A 24,780-nucleotide genomic window follows, 5' to 3' on the forward strand; every position below is an offset into this window, starting at 1 on the left:
ACATCCATCAACCTGGATTAGCCCTTCCATAATCATACTAATCACAGGCATATTCCTTTCCAGCCTCCTCTTGAGGTCGGGGGCTGCCCATCTGTCCCCGGCTTGTTGCAGAGCCCTCCGTCTTGCTGCCAGCACCCCGGCAGCCTTGGGGAGGGGGTTTGAAAAGCCGCCGCTGACCAGTCCCTTCCCTTCCCTGCAGATAACACCTGCCGCTTCGAGGACGAGAAGATCTGCGGCTTCGTGCAGGACAAGATGGACAACTTCGACTGGACCCGGCAGAACGCCCTGACCCAGAACCCCAAGCGCACCGTCAACACCGGGCCCCCCACAGACATCAGCGGTACGCCGGAGGGTAGGCACACATCTGGGTTTCTTTTGGCTTGTCGGGAGTCCTGCGGCTCTGGGGGCTGGTGGAGCGCTGATTTGCTTTCCAAACAACACGCTTCTCCTCCGCGCGGGGTGCAGGGAGCAGGCAGTTAATTTGCATGTTACTGATTGGCATTAAACACACAACTGAAACGCCCACGACTTTGTTTAAGGGAACGGTGTGAGCATTAGTTCCTGTTACCAGCTAATTGCCTGCTGCCTAATGCCCTTGTCCCGTTTGATGCTTATTTTGAAGTCAAAAAAGGATAAACAAGTAGGAGAACATCTCTAACACCTAGAAGCGGCCCTGCTGGTTTTAGCCAGCTGTTTCCTCAGAGAAGGTCTTGGGGAGGTAAATAGATCTTCTCAGCACCAAGCAGGAGCATGAGAGACCAGGTGGGAGCTGCCTGTGGGGTTACAGCTAGTGCCTCACCCCGGATGGAGGAGACTGGTGTTGCGTATTGCTCATGCTAGCTGTGCATGGAGATCATGCTCCCCTTTTAGCTGGGTATTACTTTCTCCCTTCTCCAACGAGGAAAGGGAATTTATACGCAAGCACAGATCTTTGAGCACAGAAAAAATGGGAAACATCCAATGGCCAGCTCAGGAAATGGCTTTTCCCATTAGCACTCAGTACACCAGCCTGATTGAGCATTGAAAACGATACCAACAAATTAAATAGCTAATCTGTTCCTCCCTGGGTTGTTAACATCTACTTTGGTATTGTCCTCTTTAGATAACAATATTGTTTAGGCCAGATATACCGAATCCTCTCTTCCTCTGCTTGAGGCAGAGCAATTAGGCTGGAATGGTTTCTCCCTCCGTTTTTTCTCTCCTTCCGTTTTTCTCCTTGCACAGAGCAGTCGGCTCTGGGGCTGCTGGTGCTGCAGGAGAAAGGCTCGTTCTGCACCTGGCTGGATGTGTGTCTGCATGCTCGGGGACTCTTCTGCTGCATGGGCTCACAGCGGGTCCCCTAGATGCTGCCGAGGCAGGGGAGGCGCCGCAGGCATCCCGCAAGTGTCCCTGGCCGGGATCGCAGTGGGTTGCAGAGCGGACGGGGAGAGCAAGGCCATGTCTCTCAGAGGAGCAGTGATGATCTCCCCGCCTCTGGCATCCCGTGGTTTGCAGGGAGGGAGACGCAGTGCACACTGCCTTTCCCCACCTTTCCCTCTCGTTCTGTAGGTTATTACATGTTCATTGAGGCTTCCCGGCCCCGGGTGACGGGAGACAAAGCCCGGCTCATCAGCCCCCTCTACAACATCACTGCCAAGTATTACTGTGTCTCCTTCTACTACCACATGTACGGGAAGCACATTGGTGAGTACCCGGCAGGGAAGGACAACCCCAGCCTGGTGTGGGATGTCGGGGAAGACCTCCAGCTTCTGCTCCACTAGCTATGCCTGTGTCTGGCGATTCCAGAGGGTGGGAGTCCTAGTTCAGTCCTCAAAGCGCCAGGGTGGGCTGTTGCTTTTGGATACTTGTCCCTTACCCGCACTCCAGCAACGTCAGGGTTGTGAGGCTGTTGCAGCCCATCCTCGGGGCAGTATCTCGCAGTCTTCACCCCTTCCCCCCGGCCCCCTCCCCCTCTGGCGTAAGGCTCCCTACCCTCCACAAAAAAGAGCATTGTACCTGCGTGCACTTATTTTCCCTGCTCACAGCCACAACCACTTGCTCCAGGCAGCAGGACACCAGTCTGTCCATCGGAGAGGAGGCAGAGGTGGAGGGGCTTTGTGGGACCGGAGTGCTCTGTGGTGGCCGCAGGGTGGGCCACCGCGTGGGCAGGACGCGTGTTCCCTCAGCTGTGCCGAGGACCTGTCTGCTCTGCCTGACTCCCTCCCCTCTAACCGTAAGCCTCCGAGTGCAGCGAGCACCCCAGAAGCGCCTGGCACACTAATGAGTTTCCATATCCAGTCAAGGAGCAATTGCTAATTCGTCACCTCTTGATTATAATTTCATTAATTTGAATAATAGATGCACTCTTCCCACAGCACGCTAGGTTATTAATCACCTGCTGGACTGGAGCCTGACTGAAAAATCAGGGCCCAGGCAGGAATGTGTCCGCCCTTCAATAAACGGGGTTAATTAACAGCTCTCTGCTTGGCACCGTTGATGTCATTGGGAGGGAACGCGCTCCCGAGCCCTGGCATCACATCTCGGCGCGTGTGTGGCACAGCAGAGCAGTTAAGCTGCAAAATCTGGGATCTCCTTCTCTCAGTGGGGGCGAGGCTGAAACCCTGACCCGGTGGGTGCCGGGGGGTAGGGGCTGGGCTGAGGTTCACCGAGCAGGTCTCCATCTCTGTCTTTTCTCTGAGGGCTCATATTTTCCATCTGCCCTTAGAGTCTGGTCGGAGGTGGTTTGCACCCCCCTGTATTCCCCCTGCAGATGGGCTGTTCTGCACTGTCTTCGTGCTGGCGGTGGCAGGTCGCTCAGGCAGAGCACTGTCTGTGTTGGGTCACACCAGGCTTTCCTGGACCTGCTGGTCCTGCTTAGCTGACAGAGCCCAGCTGTTAAGGCTGGCTGGCAAATTCCCTTTTGTTCCCTGCAGTTGTGGTCAGTCAGCCTTGCCTTCTCCCTGGAGGCTTTTTCCAGTACCTGAAGGGGGCCTATAGGAAAGATGGGGAAGGACTCTTTACAAGGGAGTGGAGTGATAGGACAAGGGTAATGTTTTTAAACTGAAAGAGGGGTGATTTAGATTAGATATTAGAAAGAAATTGTTTACTGTGAGGCTGGTGAGGCACTGGAACAGGCTGCCCAGGGAAGCTGTGGATGCCCCATCCCTGGAGGTGTTCCAGGCCAGGCTGGATGGGGCTTTGAGCAGCCTGGTCTAGTGGGAGGTGTCCCTGCCCATGGCAGGGGGGTTGGAACTAGGTGATCTTTAAGGTCCCTTCCAACCCGAACCATTCTATGATTCTGTGGAAGGGATCTCATCCTTTGTGACTGCAATGAAGGGTGGCCCAGACCGGTGGGAAACCAGCCAGGAAAGAAGATGATCAGGGAGGAGGCCTCTCTTGCTTTGTTTCCTTTAGGAATACAGCTATGCGTCATATTTCCAAGTTCATTTCACGGGCAAAGTAAAAGCCCGTCAGCTTTTGCTTGCTTTTGGAAGAGAACCCTGTTTTACAGCTCTCATGTGGTGGTCTGTCTGGAGATGGGGTGGACTGGACATGCCAGGGAATCAATTCATTACAAGCTTTTGGCTTTTAGCGTTTTAACTCTTTATTCATTTGCTCCACCCATGAATTGCCCAGAGCAAAAGATACAGCGACTCCCAAGAGTTACTGTGACCTAAGAAAGCTGCTGAGTGCCATTTTCTGTTCCTTGGCGTCAGATGCCTTTTATATCTGTTGCTTTTTCCCTTCATACTCAACTTTGCTGCCCCTTCCTGCTCCCCATTTTCCCCTTATTGCACAAAGGGGCTGCGAAATTTGTGCAAAGTGGATAGACTCTTTAATGCCACATGATGATTTCTAGGGTGGGTGCTGCTGAGCTGAGAGCGAATAAATTATTTTAAAATTAGACTGGCTAGATAAGAGTCAGAGAATGAAAGAGAAAGAAATGAGAAAAAAAGTTCTTTTCCTCTTGGCCTGTGGAATACATGGCTTCATCTAGCGAACCTACAATATATCTGTCTGCAAATTGAAATTCAGTACCTTGTATCTGCTCTCTACTCTGGAGTTTCTTTCAGGGCCAGTCGTGATATTCTGTAATCTCTTCTGCATCTTGGGGCACCAGGGTGAGACTGAGACCTCTCCAGGAAAAATCAGAATGCCTAGTAATCCTAAAATTGTCTGGTTTTCGTCATTCTCGCTATGCTACTTACTAACTCTTACACTACTTGGTCTTTTTCCTTAGTGCCACGCTGGCGGCACTCTGGCATAGCTGTCCTCATCCCTGCGCACGCACGAACGAACCCGCGTTTGGGACACGCTCTGTTTCACCAGCAGGTCTAATGGCTCCATCTACATTTCTAATGCACGTTGCTTACTCCCTGGCTGGTTTTGCTTCTGCGGAGGTTGTGAAACCCTGCCAGAAGGCTGTCACTTGTTCGGATGGTGCCAGGCTCGATGCCCTTGGTGGCTGAAGTGCTCTCAGAGTCCCCTGGGGAAGTGGCAGCCTGCCTGAGAGCAAAGCAAGTTTCTTCAGCTCTTCTTCTTTAGCCCTGGGTTGGAGGAGAGCGTCCCCTCTCAGATACAGGGCTCCTCACTCGGACTTCTGCTGTCTCATGAGGAGACAGACCCTGGTCTCCTACCTGTGTCACATATGCGACAATATGAAGGTAAAGGTGGGGTGGCTACCACCCTGGGCCATGTCTTGCTTCCCATATAGCCAGCAGCCCCTGACGCCTGCAGACACGGCCCCAAGCCCTGGCTCACCTAGTGGCAGCCCAGTCCTACCAAGCCAGACGCCAGCCCTGCTGAACCAGCTGTAGCACTTAGCAAGAGCGTATCAGATTGCTCCTGTTGGCAGACAGTGCCAGCAAGAGGACATCTCCCAGCCCAAGGCTCTCTTAGCAGCTCCAGCTCCATCGTGGAAGCTCCACGAAGCTGGAAGCAAACCGAAGCTCTGTCACTATGAAAAGCAGCCGTATAAAATCCTGACATTTATTTATTTTTTTAATAAGCCTTTTATTACCTTTTTCCCCCCCTCTACAGAACTTGAAAGCTGGTTTACTCTCACAATTTGACTATAAAATATCCATAGCCATCCAGGCAAATCTTCCCTGGGAGAGTTCCCAGACACTACTCGTTTATAATAGATATGACGAAAGAGAGAGACAGAATACAAATGGAGCGTTTGTAGCCATGGTATAAAATATTCAGCAACTAGCAGAGCAGGGTGATGTCGAATATCTCTCAGCTGATGAAAGAGCAGGGTGAAGGGGAGCTCCCTGGAGGCAATTCCCGTTCTTCTGGAGTTATTCGGTCATTGGTTTTCCTTCCTCCAGCCCCCTCTGGAACATTCGCATTACCCTACAATCCTGCCAGCCCAAACACAAAAATCAGGAGGAGGGGAAGGAAAGAAATCCCATTTCCACTGGGCTTTCAAGAACGAGGGTGTCTTGCTTGCGGCAGGCACACATATATATCAAAGGAGGAATTGCTTGCTTTCTTCAGGAGAGGACTGCTCCCACTACTGTCCCCTGACACCCGTCTCTCACGTCTCCTAGCTCGGTGGTGGCCGAGTTATGATCTGCACGGCCTCCTGCCCGCTGCTGGATGCTCTCACAGACCCTGCAGCAAGAGATGCATTCAGGGTCAGACCCCAGAGGGACGGTTGCTCAGAGGGAGGAGGAAATTTCAGCCACAGAGGATTTAACTTTTTGTGCTGCCATTGTGGTCCCCACGGTACACGGTGATAGCTAACGTTCCCTATCCCGTGAGCCAGTGACCGTGCTCATGGGGAAAACACTTGTGCCAAGGAGTTCCTTTGCTCACAGGAGTACCTACATGCAAGCAGTGATGTGGGATGTACTCAAACAGCTTTTTTTAGCCTCCTTCTGATTTTTTAATAGAAGTAGTCACTGCACAAAGGCTTACGACGAGATACAGCCTCAGAGAGGGGAGAAGGCAAAGACCCCACCTCAGCCTGAGGTACCTCCCAAGATGGGACTGATCAGCTGCATCCTGTAGTGAAACTGGCAGGTCCTGGGCTTCCAGAGCTGGACCTGGTTGAAAGCAATGTTGAAGACCCTGCTTTTGGCTTGCAATTTTTTGTGCTTTGAGGCTCCCTTCTGCTCTAGCAGTGTCATGGTCTTCTGCACTTTGCCATTTCCTCTCCAGCAATCAGAGAACAGGCTTATTTTCTAGCATGTGTCCAGCACAGCATCCGTGAAACTCTTGGAGGGTTAAAGGTGCTGTGGTTCCAGCTTAGTGCTGACACAGACCTTATCTGATCACCCCAGCTAAGTTTGGCCTATTAATAATCGGGATGGGAAGCTGCCAATGAAATTGTAAACTACTCATGAAGGCATCCTTTTTGTAAGATTCAACACCATAGCTCCCTCGTTCCTACCCAAACCTCATTTATGAATGCAGCACCCTGCTGCTGCACACAGTTATCCAGGTGGTGCCCTGGAGGCAACTACATTGTGTTGGATGTATAAAGTTTGCCTTATATACAAATGCATCGTTCGTGAAATCCATGCCATTATCTCCAGTGCGATAACTCTACACGGTACAGATTACATCACTGGATTGATTGAGGGGAGGCTGATTTTCCTAATGAGTATGATTCACTTCCCTCTAGGCTCTTGAAAACAAGTTGCAGTTAGAGTTAAGTGAACAGTTTGTAATGAAAAAATGTATTCAATGTTTTTATTACTCCTTCTTTTTCCACTTATTCAGATGGGTTCTTGGCTTTTCTCATTCTTCCATCAATAGATGTGTATTTGACTAATGTTTTGTGCAGACATCCAGCAGCTTCCTGTGGGCTATGGAATGGGCCCTTTGGATAAACTGTGGTCTCTTCTGGTAGTATCTGCTTTTTTGCGGGGGGAAGTTAGTCAAATACCATGATCATGAGAAAGGATTGTAAGTACCTGGCAAGATAACCACATATTTGTAAAGTGTCATTCAAGCTCTGTAGGTTCAATACAGTGGCTCTGAACCAAGGACCGTTGAAGTCATTGTTTCTCTAAAGACTTCAGTAAACTTTGGAGTAGAGCCATAGACTTAAAGATTATTAAGACCAGATGGGACCAATACATCATCTAATCAGACTTCCTGCATAACTAAGGGCAGAGAATTCTCTTCAATTACTCTCGCTGGAGCCCGGTAACTACTTTGTGTCTACACCTTCATTGGATGTTTACTTACAAAGAGCACCAACAGCATGCTTGATGCGCCTTGCAGAGGTGGGACCTCATCCCTAAGCCAAAGAGCTTGGCCTGTAAAGCTGAAGAAGACATGGAGAGGAGAGAAAGGTATTCAGATGTGGACTGGCTATATGTAGTTTTTATTCCATGAGTAATGTGTCTTCATGTTGATGCAGACATTGTGCTTAGCACCTTGAATCTGGGTGCACTGATCCCTGCCTTTTCTTGCCCCTCACTAAAAGGGCATCACTGAATCAAGTTCCAGGTGCAGATAGCCACTGAAAGGTTGCCACCTTCCAAAGTCCTCTTCTTCTGTCTTACCAGTCGTGATCTGACCACATTCCCACTGCAGAATTTGTTGGGAAGGTTTTCACGGGCACAGAGTGGTGACACCAATTCATTTGCACATGCCCTGAATTCCCACAGATCATCTTTGCTTCTGCTCACTTGATTTGAGTCACTGTTACTCATCTGGTGGGGAGCTGCTCTATCTCCCTTCCCTTCCTCGAGGCTCTCAGCAAAGCGTCTTTCCATTCCGACGTTGCTCACAGCAGCAGCAGCAGCAGCAGGAGCCTTGCACAAAGGTGGGTAGCTGTAAGGATGTACTGCTGCAACCTGATCGTCTCCTGAGACATCAGGTGTTGCATCAATTATTCAGACCCTGAAATTGCTAGATACAAAACTTAACAGACACTTAAGAGGAAATGGGAGCTCTCAGTGCATATCCAGCTACTCCTTTAGCACTCCCAGGTCACTCTTCTGTTCTCTCCATGGACCATTACCTATTTCACCAGAGCCATAACTGTTCAAGTGGAGACTGAAGTTGGTCATTCCAGGTGCACATCTGGAGACCCTCCTGGCTGCTCTGACAGGATAAAGGCCGGGGGGGGGGAAGGCAGAGTGCACAACTATCTTGCACTACTTGTGCAAACATCCGAATCTGTTCTTGAGCTTCAACAAGACATGATCCTGTAACATGTAATGAAATGCTTCCCAGAAAATAAAAAAATTCTCAACAAGTGTCAGTCATCACCATTACTTCCAGGAGTGACTGCATCTCCCAAAGAGAGCTCTTCAGGGATGACAGGCACCCCAGCACTTGAACTGATGGAGTTCGCAGATCCAGGTTGGGAGTCTCACTGCCTCAGTGAGTCCCCTGGAAGTTTTCTGATGAAAGTACAGCCAGGCCTGAAACGGGAAAGGATCCTCTTGCTATAATGCATCCTGCCTCAAAGCTGGGAACACAGCCTACTCTAACAGCCTTCCTGCAGCAAACCACTTCCCAGGCCTGAAACATTCACCTCTCACGTTTCCTTGGGTCAGGCAGCGGAGGAGGCCAGAGAACGGATTTTGAGTGGTGTCTTCAGTTCAACAGGAAGAATATGCGATCTCAGCTGCTCGTTCCTGCTGTCTTGCTGCCTTCAGCATCGGACTAAAACAGCCCATCTGCTCCAAGCCCCGCAGCCGTGCAGCTGCCCTGTGCTTGGCTCCTGGGACTGAGAGACCACAGGCTGGGAGATGCTGGGGAAATAGGTTGCTAATAGGGATAGAGAAGAGACACGCAAAGTCTTCCTCAGCGTAAGTACATCTGCTTCTGCAGTGATTTTGTCAGGAACTCCCCCCCACGTGTATTCTGGGGGCTCTGGGAGGCTCCCTCCTCTCTGGCGGAGGTCTTTGCAAAGCCTGCCCACAGAAGGGAAGCAGGCAGACTCCCCCTCTCTGGCTGTTGTGCTCTTTTAAACCTGGCAGTGTCTATGAAGCAGACTTCTGTTTCAGCTCGTCTGAGAGAGCTGAGCACAGTGCGTGCTCTCAGTCTGAGAGCTGAGCACATGAATTGCGCAAAGGACCCAGCTGCCTCTGGTGGCAAAGATGAAAGGGTCCGTTATCAAAGCTGGGAGAAGAGAGCATTTGCCTGGAGTCATCTGGGCATGTCACGAAACAGAGGGTGAACAAGGAGTAAGCAGACCTCACAGCAGCTATGGCTCGCTCCACTTCTTGAGTCTGCAAAATTGGTGGGAAGAGTTGCCTTCAGGTGGTCTCCTTCTTGCTACATTCTTCATAGTCCCATTTTTCCCCAGGCTGGCCTCTCCTCCCTAAGGTTGTACCCAGCACCTCTGGTGACCACCAGGTACAGCAAACGTAAGAGGGAAGGAGCTTCTTGGCTGCCTTCAGACAGGTTGGTTCCAGAAAACGTTGTAGGAGAAGAAAAATGGGCTGCTGCAGCTCACTTGCCTGAAGTACAGAGCAAGCGTAATGATCCTGTCCATGGGCTAGCCAGCACTACTGCCTAGGGAGGCTCTTCTTCACAGCTGCTTCACCAGAGGAGGTCTCAAGCCCTTCCTTGGACTTGGTCTTTTTAGTGAGAAATCATGGTCTGGCATCTCCAGTCCATTCTGTGGTTTGAGATTAATTTAGATGCTCTAATCTGCAGTGCTCAGCTTCAGGAGAGTGGTGAGTGATGCAGGCTGCCAGGTGAGAAGAGAGGTTGGTGTGTCTGACAAAGACCAATGCTGGCTGTCTTCCTACTCAGGACAAATAGGCATCTGATCCCACTAAATCACCCCCTGGACCTCCTTTGGAGCCCCAGAAGAGCCCCATCTGGACGTACCAAGCTCCTGTGCAGGTGGTTTTGCTAGCAGCTGTAGCTGGGGCCAGCCCCTCTTCCACATCACACGCCCCATAAAGGCTAATTTGTGTACTTTCTGTTCCCCTGCCCCACGTGCCCACCAGAAATGGCACAGAAATAGTCCCACAATTGCTCATTAAATTAAGGGCGAGATGGTGTGGTGTTTGGGAGGCTTAGGGCCACAATAAAGGCCAAAGAGGCAGCAGGGCTGGGCTGTTTTGCTGCCCAGAGAAACTGCCTGCCTTGCACTGGAGCAGTCAGGGCTTTGCAGGTGCATCCCCACCGACATGACGAGGTGCATCTCACCAGCAGGCTGAGGGAGTTGGGGTTGTTCAGCCTGGAGAAGAGAAGGCTCCAGAGAGACCTTATGGAGGCCTTCCAGTATCTGAAGGGGGCCTACAAGAAAGGTGGAGAGGGACTTTTTACAAGGGCATGTAGTAATAGGACGAGGGATAATGGCTTCAAACTAGAAGAGGGTAGATTTAGATTGAGAAGATAGATTTAGACAGAGAAGTTGTGGCTGCCCCATCTCTGGAGGTGTTCAAGGCCAGGCTGGATGGGGCTTTGAGCAGCCTGGTCTAGTGGGAGGTGTCCCTGCCCATGGCAGGGGGTTGGAACTAGATGATCTTTAAGGTCCCTTCCAATCCGAACCGTTCTGTGATTCTGAGATTCTGTATTGCAGCCCAGCTGCTCAGATCTGCTGTGGATTGCCACGATGGCTCCTGCGCTGGCCGTGGGCAGGCACCGTGCAGCACAGCAGTGCGGCGAGCTGGCACCTGGGCCACGGCAGCATTCAGGGGCTGTGGCTTGGGCTGGGAATCAGACACCTCATCTGTCCTGTAGGGAAGGCCGTAATCCATCCGCGTTGTGCCCTGAAAAATGTTTAAGTACAGGTTTAAGCAAGGTGGCACAGTGAATCAGACATGAGGTTGGCGAAAAGACTGAGGACTCCTGATTCTTGTCCTCTAAATGCCAGACTCTGTACCCTCCCTCTTCTCTTTTCTGGCTGCAAATTGGATGGGCTTTTGTTCTTCTGAGATAGCATTATTTTAATGCTATGGAGCGTGGAGATTTTTTTTTTTCCCTTTTTTGAATTCCTTAAACCATATCCTGTTGTCCGCACTTAGAAAGCCTGTTGCAGGTCGCAAACAACCTCTGAGGGAATTTTCTGTGAAAAGGGGTGGCAGGATTTTGTTCTGTACACACAGCATCAAAGATAGAAGTCTTGTATCATTCATCTTTCTATGCCAACACTTTCTCTAATTAGACTGTGGATCAAATGAGCAAAAGAGCTCAAGCATAGCTCCATTGCAAGTCTGCTTCTGCCACATCACCATCTGCTCTCCGTGTACACAGACAGGTGGGGATATGCTGGAGAGAAGGAACTGGAGCTGTAGTTTGCCCGCCTTCCTCCCATTAGCACTCGTGTTCCTCATCACGAGGCAGGCATGACCATACCTTGCGTTTACCCCACTGCCTGAATGCCCCAGGTGTCCCCCGCCACCAGTGTGTTCCTCCCACCACCACCAGTTGCCAGCCACGTGTCCGCTTTGCCTCTTTACAGCGCAGTGATGTTGCTTCTCTGCTGGTCCATTCCCTCCATCCCAAAATTCATATGCATGCCAGACAGGTCAGAAAGTGATGGATCATAGATCAATCTGTGCAATTGGCTTTGCCGCGTCAGGGGATATTGCTTCAAGCCCATCCTCATTTGACGGTGGTTTAGGAAGTCAGGGGTGGAAATGTGTTTGTTTCTTTGATTTTTTAAATCCATAGTAAAATCCAAAGAAAATTCCCTGTAGCCAGATAGAAGTAATTTTCACAGGTTTGCTGTAGGGGATACGTTGCCAATCAAAACTTACCATATTGCTGTTTATATCCCCAGAAAGTCCCAGCCACAGCAGGGAACCAGAGGCTTTGATTCCCCTGATCCCTTTCACTATAGCCTCCTCGCTGTAACGAAGCAGAAAGGGAATGTCCCATAGCAATTAGCCAGCCTGTGGCACGGCACCGAACATGCTCAGTGCCTCTCTAAAGCCGATGGGGATGCCTTGTAAGTAGAGGTGGGATAGTGGTACTTTCCAAACTATGATCAAGACTCCGTTTTCTCGCTGCTGATGAGCTCTCTGAACCTTTCTGCTTTGAAGTTCCTGAAGCAAGTGGCTGCAGGAAGGAATCTGTGTAGTGACCCTGTGACACAGGGGACCCTGCACACCAAGCTGGGATCAGTTAAAGACATATAGAGATAAAGTTCTCTGTAATCACGAATGGAAAGCAGCCGAGAGGCTTTAATTGTCTTACTCCGCATATGTTAATGTATGAAGCATCGTTAGAGACTGTGAAAGGGTAAATACATCCTATCATGGCATGAAGACAACTTACATTCCTAGAAATTATGAGTCAGTACAAGCTGATGTTATTTCTCCATGTCTACCTGTGCTATGATTATTTTTCCACCCTCTGCTTTCTCGCTCTCAGAGCAGTAACTTTCCCCCACCGCACTGTGACTGAGAACACCAGCCTGACTCTGACTGCTATTCATTAACATCCATTTAAGTGAGAGAGGGAGAGAGACCTGTGTTTGTTGCGGGGATTATGAACGGTAATAGATTCTTTCTGGAGACTGTCGTTCACTCCTGGGATTTGCCTGCAGTAAGCTCTGGGCTTTTAGTTTGTGATCAGTGGTGTTACACTAAACCACGCTTAAGGGAGTGCTCAGAGCCCCTGTTAGAGAGGTAGGAGTTCTTTCCCCTTGGCCTGGTTTTAGCCCTCATGTTGGGTCTGCAAGTGACTCTGCCAGGCCATACAAGGTCCAAGTTCTCTCCGCTCCATGTATCTCTTTCCATCCACTGGACATCTCTTGCCATGAATCATTTTCTTCATATTATCTCAGTCTGTCTTGCCTGCAGTTGAAATGCCGTGGGAATTTCCTCAAAGGCTGTCAGCCCTGGCTTTCCATTTGGATACCAAACCTAAACTGGGATTTCAGCCAGGATTTCTCATGGAGAGCCGATCTCCTGAGATCGCTCCATGCCAGAGCAGGGATCCTGTAGGAGCACAGCGGGGAGTTGCAGTGAAACCCAGCTGTGTGCAAGCCTGCGGCCAGCCCACCTCCTGGTCGTGGATCCCAACAGCCTTCCCTACCCATCCCACGGAGCTCTGCTGCGCTTGGCACAGCACCCCGGCTCTCGGCATGCAGCGTCATCCTCCCTTCGCTTCCCAGCCGCTCCAGCTGCCTGCTCTCCATCCCAGCCTTGTAAACCAAGCTGCGCCTCCACCCTGGCAGGCAGTAGCTTTTCCCCACCTGTCACGCTGCATTCACACCCCCCCCCAGCTGCCCCACGGAGAGCTCTTGAGGAAACCTCTGCCTTCTCTGCCATCCCACATGGACTGTGCCCATGGTCCTGACCTTACAGACCCTGCCTCCCTCCCAGCACTGCCTGCACCAGCTTTTCTGGATCGACACAAGCTATTCAATGAGACAGTGAAGTCCCCATCCTGCGGAAACTGAGAGAAGACCTTTTCTTGTTGGGAGAAGGTAACATTTAAAGGCATCCCTTGGGCTACTCTATCTGGCAGCCCAGCTGGTGCTCTTTTGTGTGAGTGCCACTCTTTTGAAATGCCAGCTCTGGTCTTAAAGGCAGCCAGCAGAAGGTACGGCTTCCTCTCCCTGTAATTGATTCCTCGTCACTCATCACTGGCCTTTATTCTCCCTTTTGATTGAGAAGAAGGGATAATACAGATTACAAGACAAATGCGAAGATTGCCTTGTATGGGGAGAGGTAACAACAGGCTTGCTGGTGTCCTAGGAATTCCCTTGTGTTTGTCTGTCTCTGGGCAGCTGGAGAGATTTAGCAGCAGATCGATGGCCTGCCTTTGTCTGTGCCTCACCAGCAGGTGCCCTTAGACAGGTGCCAGACACATCTGGTGGGGGGCATGAAGAAGACAGAAACAGGTAACAAAAGAAATAGGTAACAAAACTGGCCAGCTGGATTTGGACTCTGATAGAGGAAATTGGGCATGTCTGTAGTATAAAACCAGGCAAAAGGGGTAGCTGCAACAGCTGGCATTGGAGAACATCCCAGATGGGCCTTTCGTATCTCCACTGATGGAGGCCTGGGGGTTGGAGAGCAGGTCCCACTTTGGTTCGTCTTCGGTCTGTTACTACAGGAAAGGCAGAAGAGCTCAGGCACTTCCGTTCCCTAGTGTCTTTTTTCTCAGGTCTCGTCAAATGTTTGCTATGTTTCTGAGTTCCCCTCTAAGTGAGTGAGTGTTATTATCCTCCTTCATTATCATCATAGTATCACGTCAGCAGATAAAAGTAGGTAACAGCAGTTTGCTAAGGATCATGTGGCACATCAGTTCAGAGCTGTTAATGGGCTCCTCACATCCCACATGTGCCTAGACCATGCAGTGGCCACCTCCTGCAAAGTGGGATTTGGATACATAGTCTGTGCTCTTGGAGGGGCATCTTTCAGGCATCAGGTAGCTGGTTTGGTCTAAGCTTGTGTGACGTGCTGAAAGCTACACAGGGAGTGAAGATAGTTAAATAAGGCATGAGATGGGCATTGCTAGATTGCATGGAGGTAGCTGTGGGCAGGTGTGAATTCACCAGAGGTCAGCAGCTACGGATGTCAATGTCTACATAGGTTCCACCTCTCTTTTTAGCCAGAGACTTAATCTATGGATTTTTATGACTGTAAGTGGGATCCTGGAACAACATTTGATTTTTGGGCAGTGGGATGAACCCAAAGCTTTCCCTTGGAATACACAAAGCCTTGCAACGCTTGTTCCATCACACAGTTGGCTTTTGGGGCCAGACTGAAAAATGGCGATAAAGAAACTCTGAGCAATCGGAAAAATGACTTGGAGCTTTCTGTAGTCCAGGACTGCAATGTTTTATGGCTGTGCTTGGAGCTCAGATCTGAAGGTTCATTTCCAAGTACCTCCATCACAGGCTACATGCCCTTAAACTTGACTGACAGCCTGTGGCAGACCGACACACGGTAGAAGGGAATAAAGTAGAAGACCTGCACAGTCTTTAACATCTACAACATGGCAGACCCAGTTCAGATGGGGTAGAGGCTTCATCCCTGTTTAGTTTGAAGTCCTGGAGACTGCCATGCCTCCCAGAAGCACATTCCAAGTGATAACATTACTGGGAAAGGGAGGTGGTGTGGTTCTTTCCCAGCCTCAGGAAGGCTGGGAAACTTAGAAGGGATTGCAGGTAGAGTGATGAGATCTGTCTCCCCTTCGCAGCTCCGACTGATTTGTAAGACAGTCATGGGCATGCTATTCAACGATTTTGACCTTTGGTTTTCCACGTGTAGACATGGGTGGTGAAACACTGCATGTTGTGGGCAGATAAGGGAGCTTCCTTTCCAATTGCAAACCTTTTGAAGAATGCCAGCTCATATTCAGTGCTGTTCTATTAGGGAATTTGGGGGCCGAAAGGTTAAAACTTTTTTTCCTGATGCTGCAAGGACACGGAGCTGTCAGCCAGAATATGCTCAGGCTTGGTTTGGGTTTAGGCCAGGCATTCACAGCCAGTCCTTTGAGGGCACTAATTTGCATTCCAGATGCTTCTCTGGGTCCCTTTCTATCTCGCCTTCACTTTTTTCCTGGGGCATCAAAGTTCATTTGCCGCCTGATTTGTCCCAGTGTTGGCTGCTCAGCCAGACTCTTGCGCAGCAGATCCTAGCTGCAAGTCCCCAGATGAGGGTAGAATAGACAGGGGTTGTTTTTAATTCTTGCTTGCTGGCGGCTTCATGTTAATTCTTCACTCACGCTCAATCCCTCACCTCACCGGCTCTGGCATCTATAATCAGCTGCTCTGAACACACTCCTGTTGACAATGATCTGTGGGGTTATGCAGTTCCTGCATGGGCCATCACTTTGGCCAAGGGCCTCTGTGAGGACCGGGTATCTTTTCTAGAGAGACTTTCCCTCGTAGGAAGCTCCTGAGGGCAGGAAAGACACCAAGAAACCAGCAGCTCAAAGCTGAATTTGCCAGAGGCTCCTGTAGGGCGTGCTCATGTAGAGGTACTTCAGGGCATGCTCTGAAGGGCAGAGATTGTAGGTTGTTGGTTGGTTTGGGGGTTTTTTTTGGTTTGGTTTTTTTTTTTGTGTGTGTGTATGGTTGGACTCGATGATCTCAAAGGTCCTTTCCAACCATGAAGATTCTATGTAATGTCTGTGTAGTGACTTCTCTTGTCCTTGGCACTGTGTTTCCTGGAGGGAGATCCCGCTTGCTTAGCTCTGTCTCCCCAGGGTTGTGCAGTGCCAGCTGGTCTCGAGAGAGAAAGAAACAAGCTATTTCATCTTGTGTTGTGGTGTGCATCCCAAACTGGGTACCGCTGGGGAAGGGAATTGGATACTCTCTCCGTGTCCCATCAGGCCTTCATCTAGTTTTCTCAGCTAGCCTTAGTGCTAAAGCTTATGAATATTTCCAGGCAATAACATGCCCCTCTTTCCTCAGTTCACTAAATTACACACATATTTCATTCTTTTAACCTTTTCTTGTAAGTCACCCTCTCAGAATCTAAACATTTCATCATCTTTATTATGCATCTCTGAACTCCTTGTGATGTATCTCTCGCCTTCTGACAGCCAGGCGCTCGACGGGGGTACTTCCAGGTCCCTGTCCTTCACACAGTGCCCCCAAGGCTGATGTGCCAAGAATGAAGAATTTCAGGGGATCATGAAGTAGGGAGGTTATATAGGAAAGCCTCTTTCCCTGTCTCATCCCCTGATCTCTCACTGCTGCCTCTCGGAAGGGTGGATCCATGCAGGAATGCAGCACCCCAAGCACAGACAGACCATGGACATAGAAGTGAGGGTTATTATTGCCTCTCTGCTCTCAGGTGTAATATGTCTGTGTATGGAGACCAGAAACACTGATGAGCAGGAGCGTGACTAGAGTTCTGATTGATTTTTTGGTTCGCCAGCTGAATTGGAAAAAAAAAAAAAAAAGAGAAGAAGTGTTTCAGGTCAACCTTGAGTGAATGTTTAAAAATGTTTTTCCACTGAAACAAAAAAGGAAAAAAGTCAGCTGAGGGGATTACTAAAAAGATGCTGCAGGAAGACAAACTGAGATGGTTTCATTTGTGGGTGGAAGGTAGGGGGTTGTGACACAGTTTTCAAAGTGAGAACTGGAAATGCTTTGAGATTTGTTGGCTTTGGTTTTGGTTTAATGGCAGATGAAATCTTTTGGGAATTGCCTTTTTTGAAAGAACTTGAAGTCAGTGTTTATTCACAGGGTCTTTGCGTCCCTCTGAAAACACGGGGCTGGGATGATAGAGGCAGTGCAGTACAGGCAATGCCAGCCAGCTCCAGCAAGGACCAGCTGCTTGCTCCAAGGCTGCTTCCAGGCCAAATGGCGACTGAGGACACAGGTTGTATTTCTGCAGCTGATGGCCAGGGCAGAGCGAGGGCTGTAAGCTACATAGCATACATCAGGTGTTAGGGGTGAACAGGGAGAGGCAAACATGTCTCCTGGGCTCCCCAGTTCAAGTGGGGTGGGGAGGAACTGGTGCAGGTCCAACTGGAGGGGCACCAGGATGGTCGAACCAGGAGGAGAAGTCCTGGGGAAGAGAGGTTGAGGGGGCTGGACTTGCTCAGCCTGGCAAAGAGGAGGCTGCTATCAGCCCTCAGCCCGCTACTGTTTGAAGGGCAATTTCACAGATAATAGGGCCAAAGTCTTACCAGTAGCATTAGACAATATAACAGGGAACAGCACCCACACCTGGTAGCGCTGGAGGTTCTTGCTGGACATTAGGAAAAGCTGATTTCCTCAGAGGATTTGAAGACTTGGCCAGGCAAAGCCATGCTGCCCTGATGTAGAGCTGGAGACAGCTTCATGCAGGAGGTTGGATGGGATGCCTCTGGAGGTCACTTACAGCTTGCATTTCTGCCACCCCCTTCTTGTGCCACCCCAGCCATGCTATGGACCGCTTCTTCCTCATTCTGTCTTCATCTGGGTCTGTGTCCTCCCTTGGATAGCCCAGATGGATGAAACATTGCCAGTGGCGCTTGCCCATCAACTCAGGAGAAAGCTGACCCCTTCTAGAGGTTACTCCTGGTGCTCTTCAGGCTGTCCCTGGGCCGGCTGGGGCATAGAGCTGTGGCTTGAGGCTGAGCCCCAGAGCTATGCCAGGGGTCAGCCCAGCACCTCTTTTTTCTCTTATAGGCTCACTGAACCTGCTAGTTCGCGTGCGGAACAAGCGAGCCATCGACACCCAGGTCTGGTCGCTCAGTGGGAACCGGGGGAACATGTGGCAACAAGCACACGTGCCCATCAACCCACCCGGGCCTTTCCAGGTAAGTCAGGTCCGCAGCCAAGCAGCTGCCTGCCACCTGTTCTGTCCACATGCCATGGGCTGTAGGAGACTTCCCAGCAAACATCTGCCTCCGTGGCACAGGGGCTGGTCAGGCGCAGGGAGGGCACTGGGAACTCTCCACCCCCAGGGCTCACTGGGGCCAGGCAAGAGTTAGTGGATGCACAGAAATCAAATCCACTTCTCTCCGAAGCCGTCCAACTTTGTTATATGCTAGCATCAGTTTGGCACTATACATTTTTCTGATTATTCCTGGTCTGGCAACTGCTTGTCAAAGAGCACCTTCTGGTACCAGGTCTGTGCGACAGCTCTGTTGGTGCTGGGGGACGCTGGCCTGTTGGTGTACAGTGACTTTGAACGCTAGAGGTTTTTTCTAGAATGTCCTGTAAGAGCCCACTCGCACTGTCCCCCTGGTTTAGGACTGTAGGACAGCCTGTGAATATGAACTGGGCACTCTGTGTCTGCTCGTTGAGTATTTTACGCGTACCCGGGCAGTGCGCTGCTTTGTTACTGAATGTTTTATTGCTGATGTTTTTGCCCAACATGCTGCTTCGCTGTTGTAGGGCTGTTTGTGAGAGCTGGGTCTGTGCAGGCTGGTAAGTGATGGCACTGTGGCAAAGCACCCAGCACGATTTTGGGTACTTTAAGATAACAAATAAGAATTTAGTTACTCTTGCAAGCGCTGTTCGGTGTTGGTTGGTTTGTTAGTGCAGCCCGCTTAATAAAGCAGAGGTCTACACGCTCATTTATTACTCTACAGATGCTCAGCACACAGGGGTAGGTCCCGTAAGCAGTGGGGTCCAGCTCTCCAGACCCCATGAGTACTGGAGAAACAGGGAGGAATCATTCACTTGGAGACCTGATAAGATCCGGTCTGTGCCCTGCTCACTGCTGCAGAGCTCCGCAGCTCAGAAAGGGTCCTCCACAGCTGCAGCTTCACGCCGCACTCTGAACCATGCTCTGCTTGCAGATCATCTTCGAAGGTGTCCGGGGCACAAGCTATGAGGGGGACATTGCCATCGATGACGTCACTCTGAAAAAGGGAGACTGCCCAAGGAAGCCAATTGGACCAAATAAGGGTGAGCGTGTGCGTGCCTCAGAGGAAAACGAGTCGGTGGGAGGAGTGCATACATGAATGCACGTGCTAGCGATGTGCAGCTAATTTCAGAGCACGTTGACATGTTGGTGGGACTCAACAAGATGGCTGACTCCATCAGCAGAAGTCATCAGAGGGGCTGTCAGACTCTTGAACTTTTCTTTACAGTTGTGAGTTAGCAAGAGCTCAGAGGAACAACCAGATCCTGTAGGGACTGTGCTGCCAGACACCAGCATGCTGAAGTGTGCACCAGTACGTTGGGTTGGGGGTGTCATCACCAAGCAGCTAAAGGCTTCTGCAATATCTCATTTCCTGAAAACCCTGGATGCGGGAGCTTTGGAAAGGGAAAGACTTTCTGCAGGCTGTAATGGCCTCTGCAGCATTAAGTCAGTCTTTCTCCAGGAAAAAAAAAATCTGCCTTTTGCGGAACGGAGACAGGGTGGGCTGGGATTCTTCTCATTGACGTCTGAGCAGAGAGGCACAGCCAAGCAGGGTATTGCCCATGCAGGATGGGGGCAAGCTACCTGAGCTGTACATCACCTCCCTCCCCATCCTGACAGTGAGTGCTTGAGCTAAATCCCACCAGCCCCTTTCCAGTCCATCCGCATCATCCTGGTGCCAGCATTGCCGAAATGGAGACAACCCCACTCCCACTGAGGTGCACTGTAGGTTGAAGCCACAGCAAGGCACGTAAGCAGTATGTAGGCGTTAGTCCTTGGGTGGGAATCACTGGTGTGCCTCGTGCCTCAGTCCTGCCTGTCCCCTCGATAACGTGCCTCAGGTGAGCAGGAGGGCAGAAGTTCAGAGCATGCAAACCAGAGCCAGACAGGCACTTGTGAGCAAAGTTCAATTTGTCTTATTTATCTTTGAAGGAAAAAAAACTTGTTGAGGAACAGTCACTTTCAGCAATTTTCTTAACTCCAAAGGTGAAGGGGGAAACAAAACATTAAAAAACTCAGAACACCCTAAAAAGTTCAAAATTTCAGGTGCAGTTAAAGGTCTGTTTCAGCCTAGGATGGCCAAGCTGTAACCAAAACACAAGCAGAACCTTTTGTTTGGCTGGAGTTCAGTCTTCTGGGGAAGAGAGGAAGGTTGGATTGCAACAGTAACTAAGATTCAACCTTTTCTCCCAAGTTGGAAAAGAAATAATTTGGGGAAATTAAGAATGTCCAGGGGAGGCTAGAAAGATCTCCCAATAGATCTGGGAGGTGTTTTGTGGTTTGAGGCGGGGGACATGGAGGAAAGGCTACAACACTGATGCGCACTAACTTATTTGATGAGGTCTGGATCCGATCCATCACTAATTCTTTTTCTCTCTTCTTGGCTGGCAGCGGTTGCTCTTCCAGGAAGCGGTGTCCCGGCCCTGCACAGCCCTTGTCTTTGTGGCCCATTGACTTTCTTCCTTTACGTGCTGCTCAGATGATGGCAAGCGAGCGCTCCTGTCTTCAGACCGAGACATTCCTGCTCCTTTCCTACTCAGCCACCTCTGCTCCTCTTCCTCCCCTCCTCACTGGCACACCAAAGTGTCCATATGTTACCAAAGACTGACAGGCATGACCACGCAAAGGGATCTGGTTCAGAACTGGAGCACTCCTTGAGAAAGTCATAATGTCTAGAACAAAATTTAAAAATAAAGACAAAAATTTTTTAAAAGCACGTGCACGAGAGAGAGAGTGAGAGAGGAAGGAAGGAAAGAAACAGAAACACACAGAAAAGAAGGAATGAAAGACAAAAAATAGGAATGAAGAAATGTGAAGAGCAAACGAAGGAGGAAAAAAACACCCCCATGTTTCCTTGGGAATGTCGGACAGGGCGTCCTCAGGGAAGTGGGAACTTGTTTTAAACAAACAAACAAACAAAAATATATTAAAGCACAAATTTCTACCAGAACAGTTACCTTCTTTACTGCAGAGCCCACAGCTTAGTGGATGATATACCGCAGTACTCCCCTTGTCTCCCCATGCTCTCCCGCTGGCTGGGGCTGCCCCGCTCCGGCTGCAGCTCCCTGCAGTAACGCCGGCCTCGACCGTGGGGCAGCAGCCGCCCCCTGTGCCGGTGGCCGGAGCATCTTGCCTCGCACCGCATGTGCTTCAGTGTCTCCATCCACCCGTATCTTCCAGGCTCTCATGTATTTAATTGCCCCCTGTGTGGTTTGCTTTGGCCTTTCCCCACCGCTCTGTGCTTCTCACTCGCCAGCCTGAAGAACATGGAGCAGGAATGGACCCATCACATGGACCACGCTGAGTGGTGGAGAAGTCCCGGCTGGATCCGGCTGCAGCATTGGCCTCTGAGCGCCTCTTTCTCTCTCTCAGCACCTCTTGATAGGTGGAGAAACTGAGAGAGCAGGTCCGAGCTGGAGGCAGAAAGGTGTCTCTGTGGGGCTGAGGGATGGGGTGGGGGGGTTGCGATGGGATAGGGTGGGAAGGGGGGAGCAGTTGCACATTGGCTTCCCCCTGTGAATGCTGGGATGAGAGTCACCTCAGCCCTAAGCCCAGGATTGCTTCTCTACCTTTCTTTCATTACCTGTTTATTTTGGTCTTTTGTTCCATAGCTTAACTTCCCCCACCTCAAACTTTTTTTGGATTATGGGAAAGAAACGGGCATTTCAGCCTTCTTCAGCCAGACAGCAAGTCCCGTGCCCATGACCCAGCCCCCGGGCCAGCAGTTCAGGCAGCTCCGATATTGTCCTCTCACCTTCCGAGGCCTTTTAGGTCGCACAGCGCATTAGGGGCAGAGTGGGCGAAGCGCAGCAACAGCATCGCTGCTCAGGGGAGAGGTGGCAGAATTTTGTCAGCACGCGCAGTCTTGCAGACACTCACCTTCCACTGCCAAAGTGGTGGGCAGAGGAGCTGAAAGGTGGAACAGGCAGGAAAGTGCCCCGAGAAGGATGGAGGCAGGAAAGTTGACCCAAAAGAGGGGCTTGAGCTCAGTTGTGGCCCTGTTTGCCACTGAAGAACAGGGGAACAGACGGGGATGGGGGAAAATTGCCTTTTTCCTGCTGACATCATGAAAGGGTAAAGCTGGTGTCTCTCTCTGCTGCAGACGTGCAGCAGGTCTGGCCTGGCCTCCTCAGGGTGGAGGCACGTGCTGCTCCAGATGAACCCCCAAGAGAAGGGTCTGCCCTGCGCTGGCCAAGTGGGAGCTGTGATAGCTTTGTTGCAACTGGAAGCAGCTCCGGACATGATTTCTCTCCCTGCACAGGGCAGAGTCAGCCCCACAGGACTGTGGACTGGGGCTTACTAGCCCACGCTCTGGCATTTCAGTTAAGTGGGACTCTTCCCCCTAAGGGATACCCCATCCGAACTCTGTGTCTGGGGCACCACAGATGTACGATAAGCTCTCTCACCAGACCCCCCGGTATCCGTAGCTCCTTCCCCATTTCTGATGAATACATCAGCTTCTCTGACACAACTGTTTGTCTAAAATCCCCTGAATGTATAGTCGCCTCCTGCATTGCTCAGCTTCCAGCAACAGGTAGTGCCCCATTTCCTCCACTGATGGGGAGGGGAGAGCTCTTAACTCCCAGGAGATCCAGTTTGAAGTCTTGAAACCCAGCTCTCTCTAGCTCCTAGAAGGGAGTTCGTCTGCACTAACGCTCCTCGTTCACCACTGGAGAGAGAAGGGACATCTGCTCTGAGGGACAAGGGGACCTCCTTTACAGGGGGCCTTGCAAGACTGCGAGGGGATGGTACGGGTCTCCCTTGCTCCTGTTGCTTTTCTCCACTTCCAAGAATGAGGAATGTGTCGGTTCTGCTTCCACTCCTCCCTCCAGAGCCTAGACCTCAATCACAGTGAATATTTGACTGGGAGACCTGCATCTGTCTCCCAGGACCAGGCAGCGTTGTGGGATGCTGCGGGTGCCAAAAGTGATTCTGCTTCTTGCTGTCTGTTGCCATTTTCATAGGCAGCCAGTGCCACCATCATCTTTTAGCTGAGCTCTTTCAGTCTGATGCTCTTCCTTTTCCTCCATGTTTGTTGGAGGCCAGAAGTCATCACCTCCCTCCTGATAAGAGTCCGCTTTCATTCCTAGGAGAGGGATGCTGCTTTCCAGGGGCCCTTGGGTGCTTCCTGATGGCTCCTGATCTCAGCAGCAAAACTTTTGTTACGTTGCTCGTTCCAGAGTGCTTTTGCTGGGCGGAAGTTGAAGACAGGAGCATTTACCCATTGGTAAGAGATAGCCCAGGGCAACCATCTCGCCTTCTAGGCTCTGAGGCAGAGACCCTTGTGGCTTTGCTTCCGCTGGCTGCCTGGCCAGGGTTCCACGAGCGCGTTTTGCTGATGCTTGGTGGGCAGGGGAGGTGCTGCCTGAAGGTTCAGGATCACGGACAAAGCGTTTTGTATGAGGCAAGTGGCAGCAAAGGGTCACTACATTTTTAGAAAGGGACACCTGCAGGAAGGGTGTCCATGCCCTGCTGCCAGCGAGGGAGGATGTAAGTGCCTCGCCAAGCCGACCCGCTGCACAGGGGGCAAGAAGCCCGTTGGTGGCAGTGGGTCCAGGGCAGAGCAAGAAGATCGCTCCAGCCAGAGGTGAAGCCTTCTCCTGCCCTCAGGTGTGAGCCCATCAGCTTCAGTAAAAGTCTCAGGGAGCCCCTTTCCACCTAGACCTCTGCTCCTTTATCGCTGGCTAATAAGCATCTGGTGGTGAGTTTGGGGGAAAGTCATTAACCCAAGTGCTTCAGCTTGTCAGAAATACCGAGGATGAAAGGAAGGACCTCATTTCCCTGGCAGATGCGCTGAGAGAATGTAGCGGAAGAAAGAGGCACTTCAGCAGCAGTGATGAGAAGCTGTGCAATGATGGGGCAGGGGCAGGCAGTGTCCCTCCGCTCTGGGGGCAGTGGTATTTTGCGTTTATTAACCCAGACCCATGCTTAAGGGGACAATTCTCCTTGCAGTGGTAATGCATCCCAGGTGAGATATAAAGCCATGCTTCTTACCCCGTGCAATTAAAGATCCCCTCACACTTTTCACAGTGTTCTGGCTAAATTACAGTCCTTAAACTTAATTACAGACTGTCGTCTTAAATATCTGTTGTAGTCCCAACTGGGTACATTATGTTTCTCTTCCTGGTGTTTTATGTTGCTCTGTGCCTATCGAGTAGCTGCTTTATTCCACTCCAGAAGTGGCTGCATTTCAGTGATGGTGGAGATTATTCCTGTACATAGGATGAAAGTCCCTGCAGAAGAAAAGTGCAATATAAATTTAAGAGACTGCTTTTATTTACAAGGAGACCTCTGCTTGGTAGTTGTAGAAATACATTAGGAAGAATGCTGTGTGGGTGTTAGCCGACGTATACTCAATTTCTTTTTTTTTTCAGGGTATAAAACAGAAAATACGTGAGTGTGCAGGCTCCTGGGTATAGGTTGTAGATATTAGAAGTAGTGAATGCTACTGTGTAGTTACAAGTGGGGCTTACAAAGAAACTTTCATTCGAAACCTCTTTTGGTAGCTGTTCGTTGTATTCTGTACCTTTTTTATTATAATTTTCCACAGTTCAGTGCAAGTCCCAATAACAGGTCATCAACAGGACTTTAATCCGTGGCT

General features: G+C 50.5%; 1 protein-coding gene across 4 annotated transcripts in view; it reads left to right on the plus strand.

Annotated features, from left to right (window-relative positions):
* MDGA1 (MAM domain containing glycosylphosphatidylinositol anchor 1) overlaps nucleotides 1–24,780 on the plus strand; it is a 156,150-nt gene that overhangs the window by 125,842 nt on the left and 5,528 nt on the right. For 2 of the 4 annotated variants that reach the window (XM_063328698.1, XM_063328701.1), the window contains 5 exons: nucleotides 200–352; nucleotides 1,549–1,683; nucleotides 17,996–18,126; nucleotides 19,114–19,222; nucleotides 20,571–21,606. In XM_063328698.1, coding sequence (XP_063184768.1) covers nucleotides 200–352; nucleotides 1,549–1,683; nucleotides 17,996–18,126; nucleotides 19,114–19,222; nucleotides 20,571–20,662 — 620 coding nt within the window. In that variant the 3' untranslated portion in view covers nucleotides 20,663–21,606. The remainder of the gene's footprint in view (nucleotides 1–199; nucleotides 353–1,548; nucleotides 1,684–17,995; nucleotides 18,127–19,113; nucleotides 19,223–20,570; nucleotides 21,607–24,780) is intronic. The other 2 variants (XM_063328697.1, XM_063328699.1) reach the window with 2 other exon arrangements.

Source organism: Chroicocephalus ridibundus, chromosome 3 (genome assembly GCF_963924245.1).
Source record: "Chroicocephalus ridibundus chromosome 3, bChrRid1.1, whole genome shotgun sequence".
In the NCBI taxonomy this organism is placed as follows: Eukaryota; Metazoa; Chordata; class Aves; order Charadriiformes; family Laridae; genus Chroicocephalus; species Chroicocephalus ridibundus.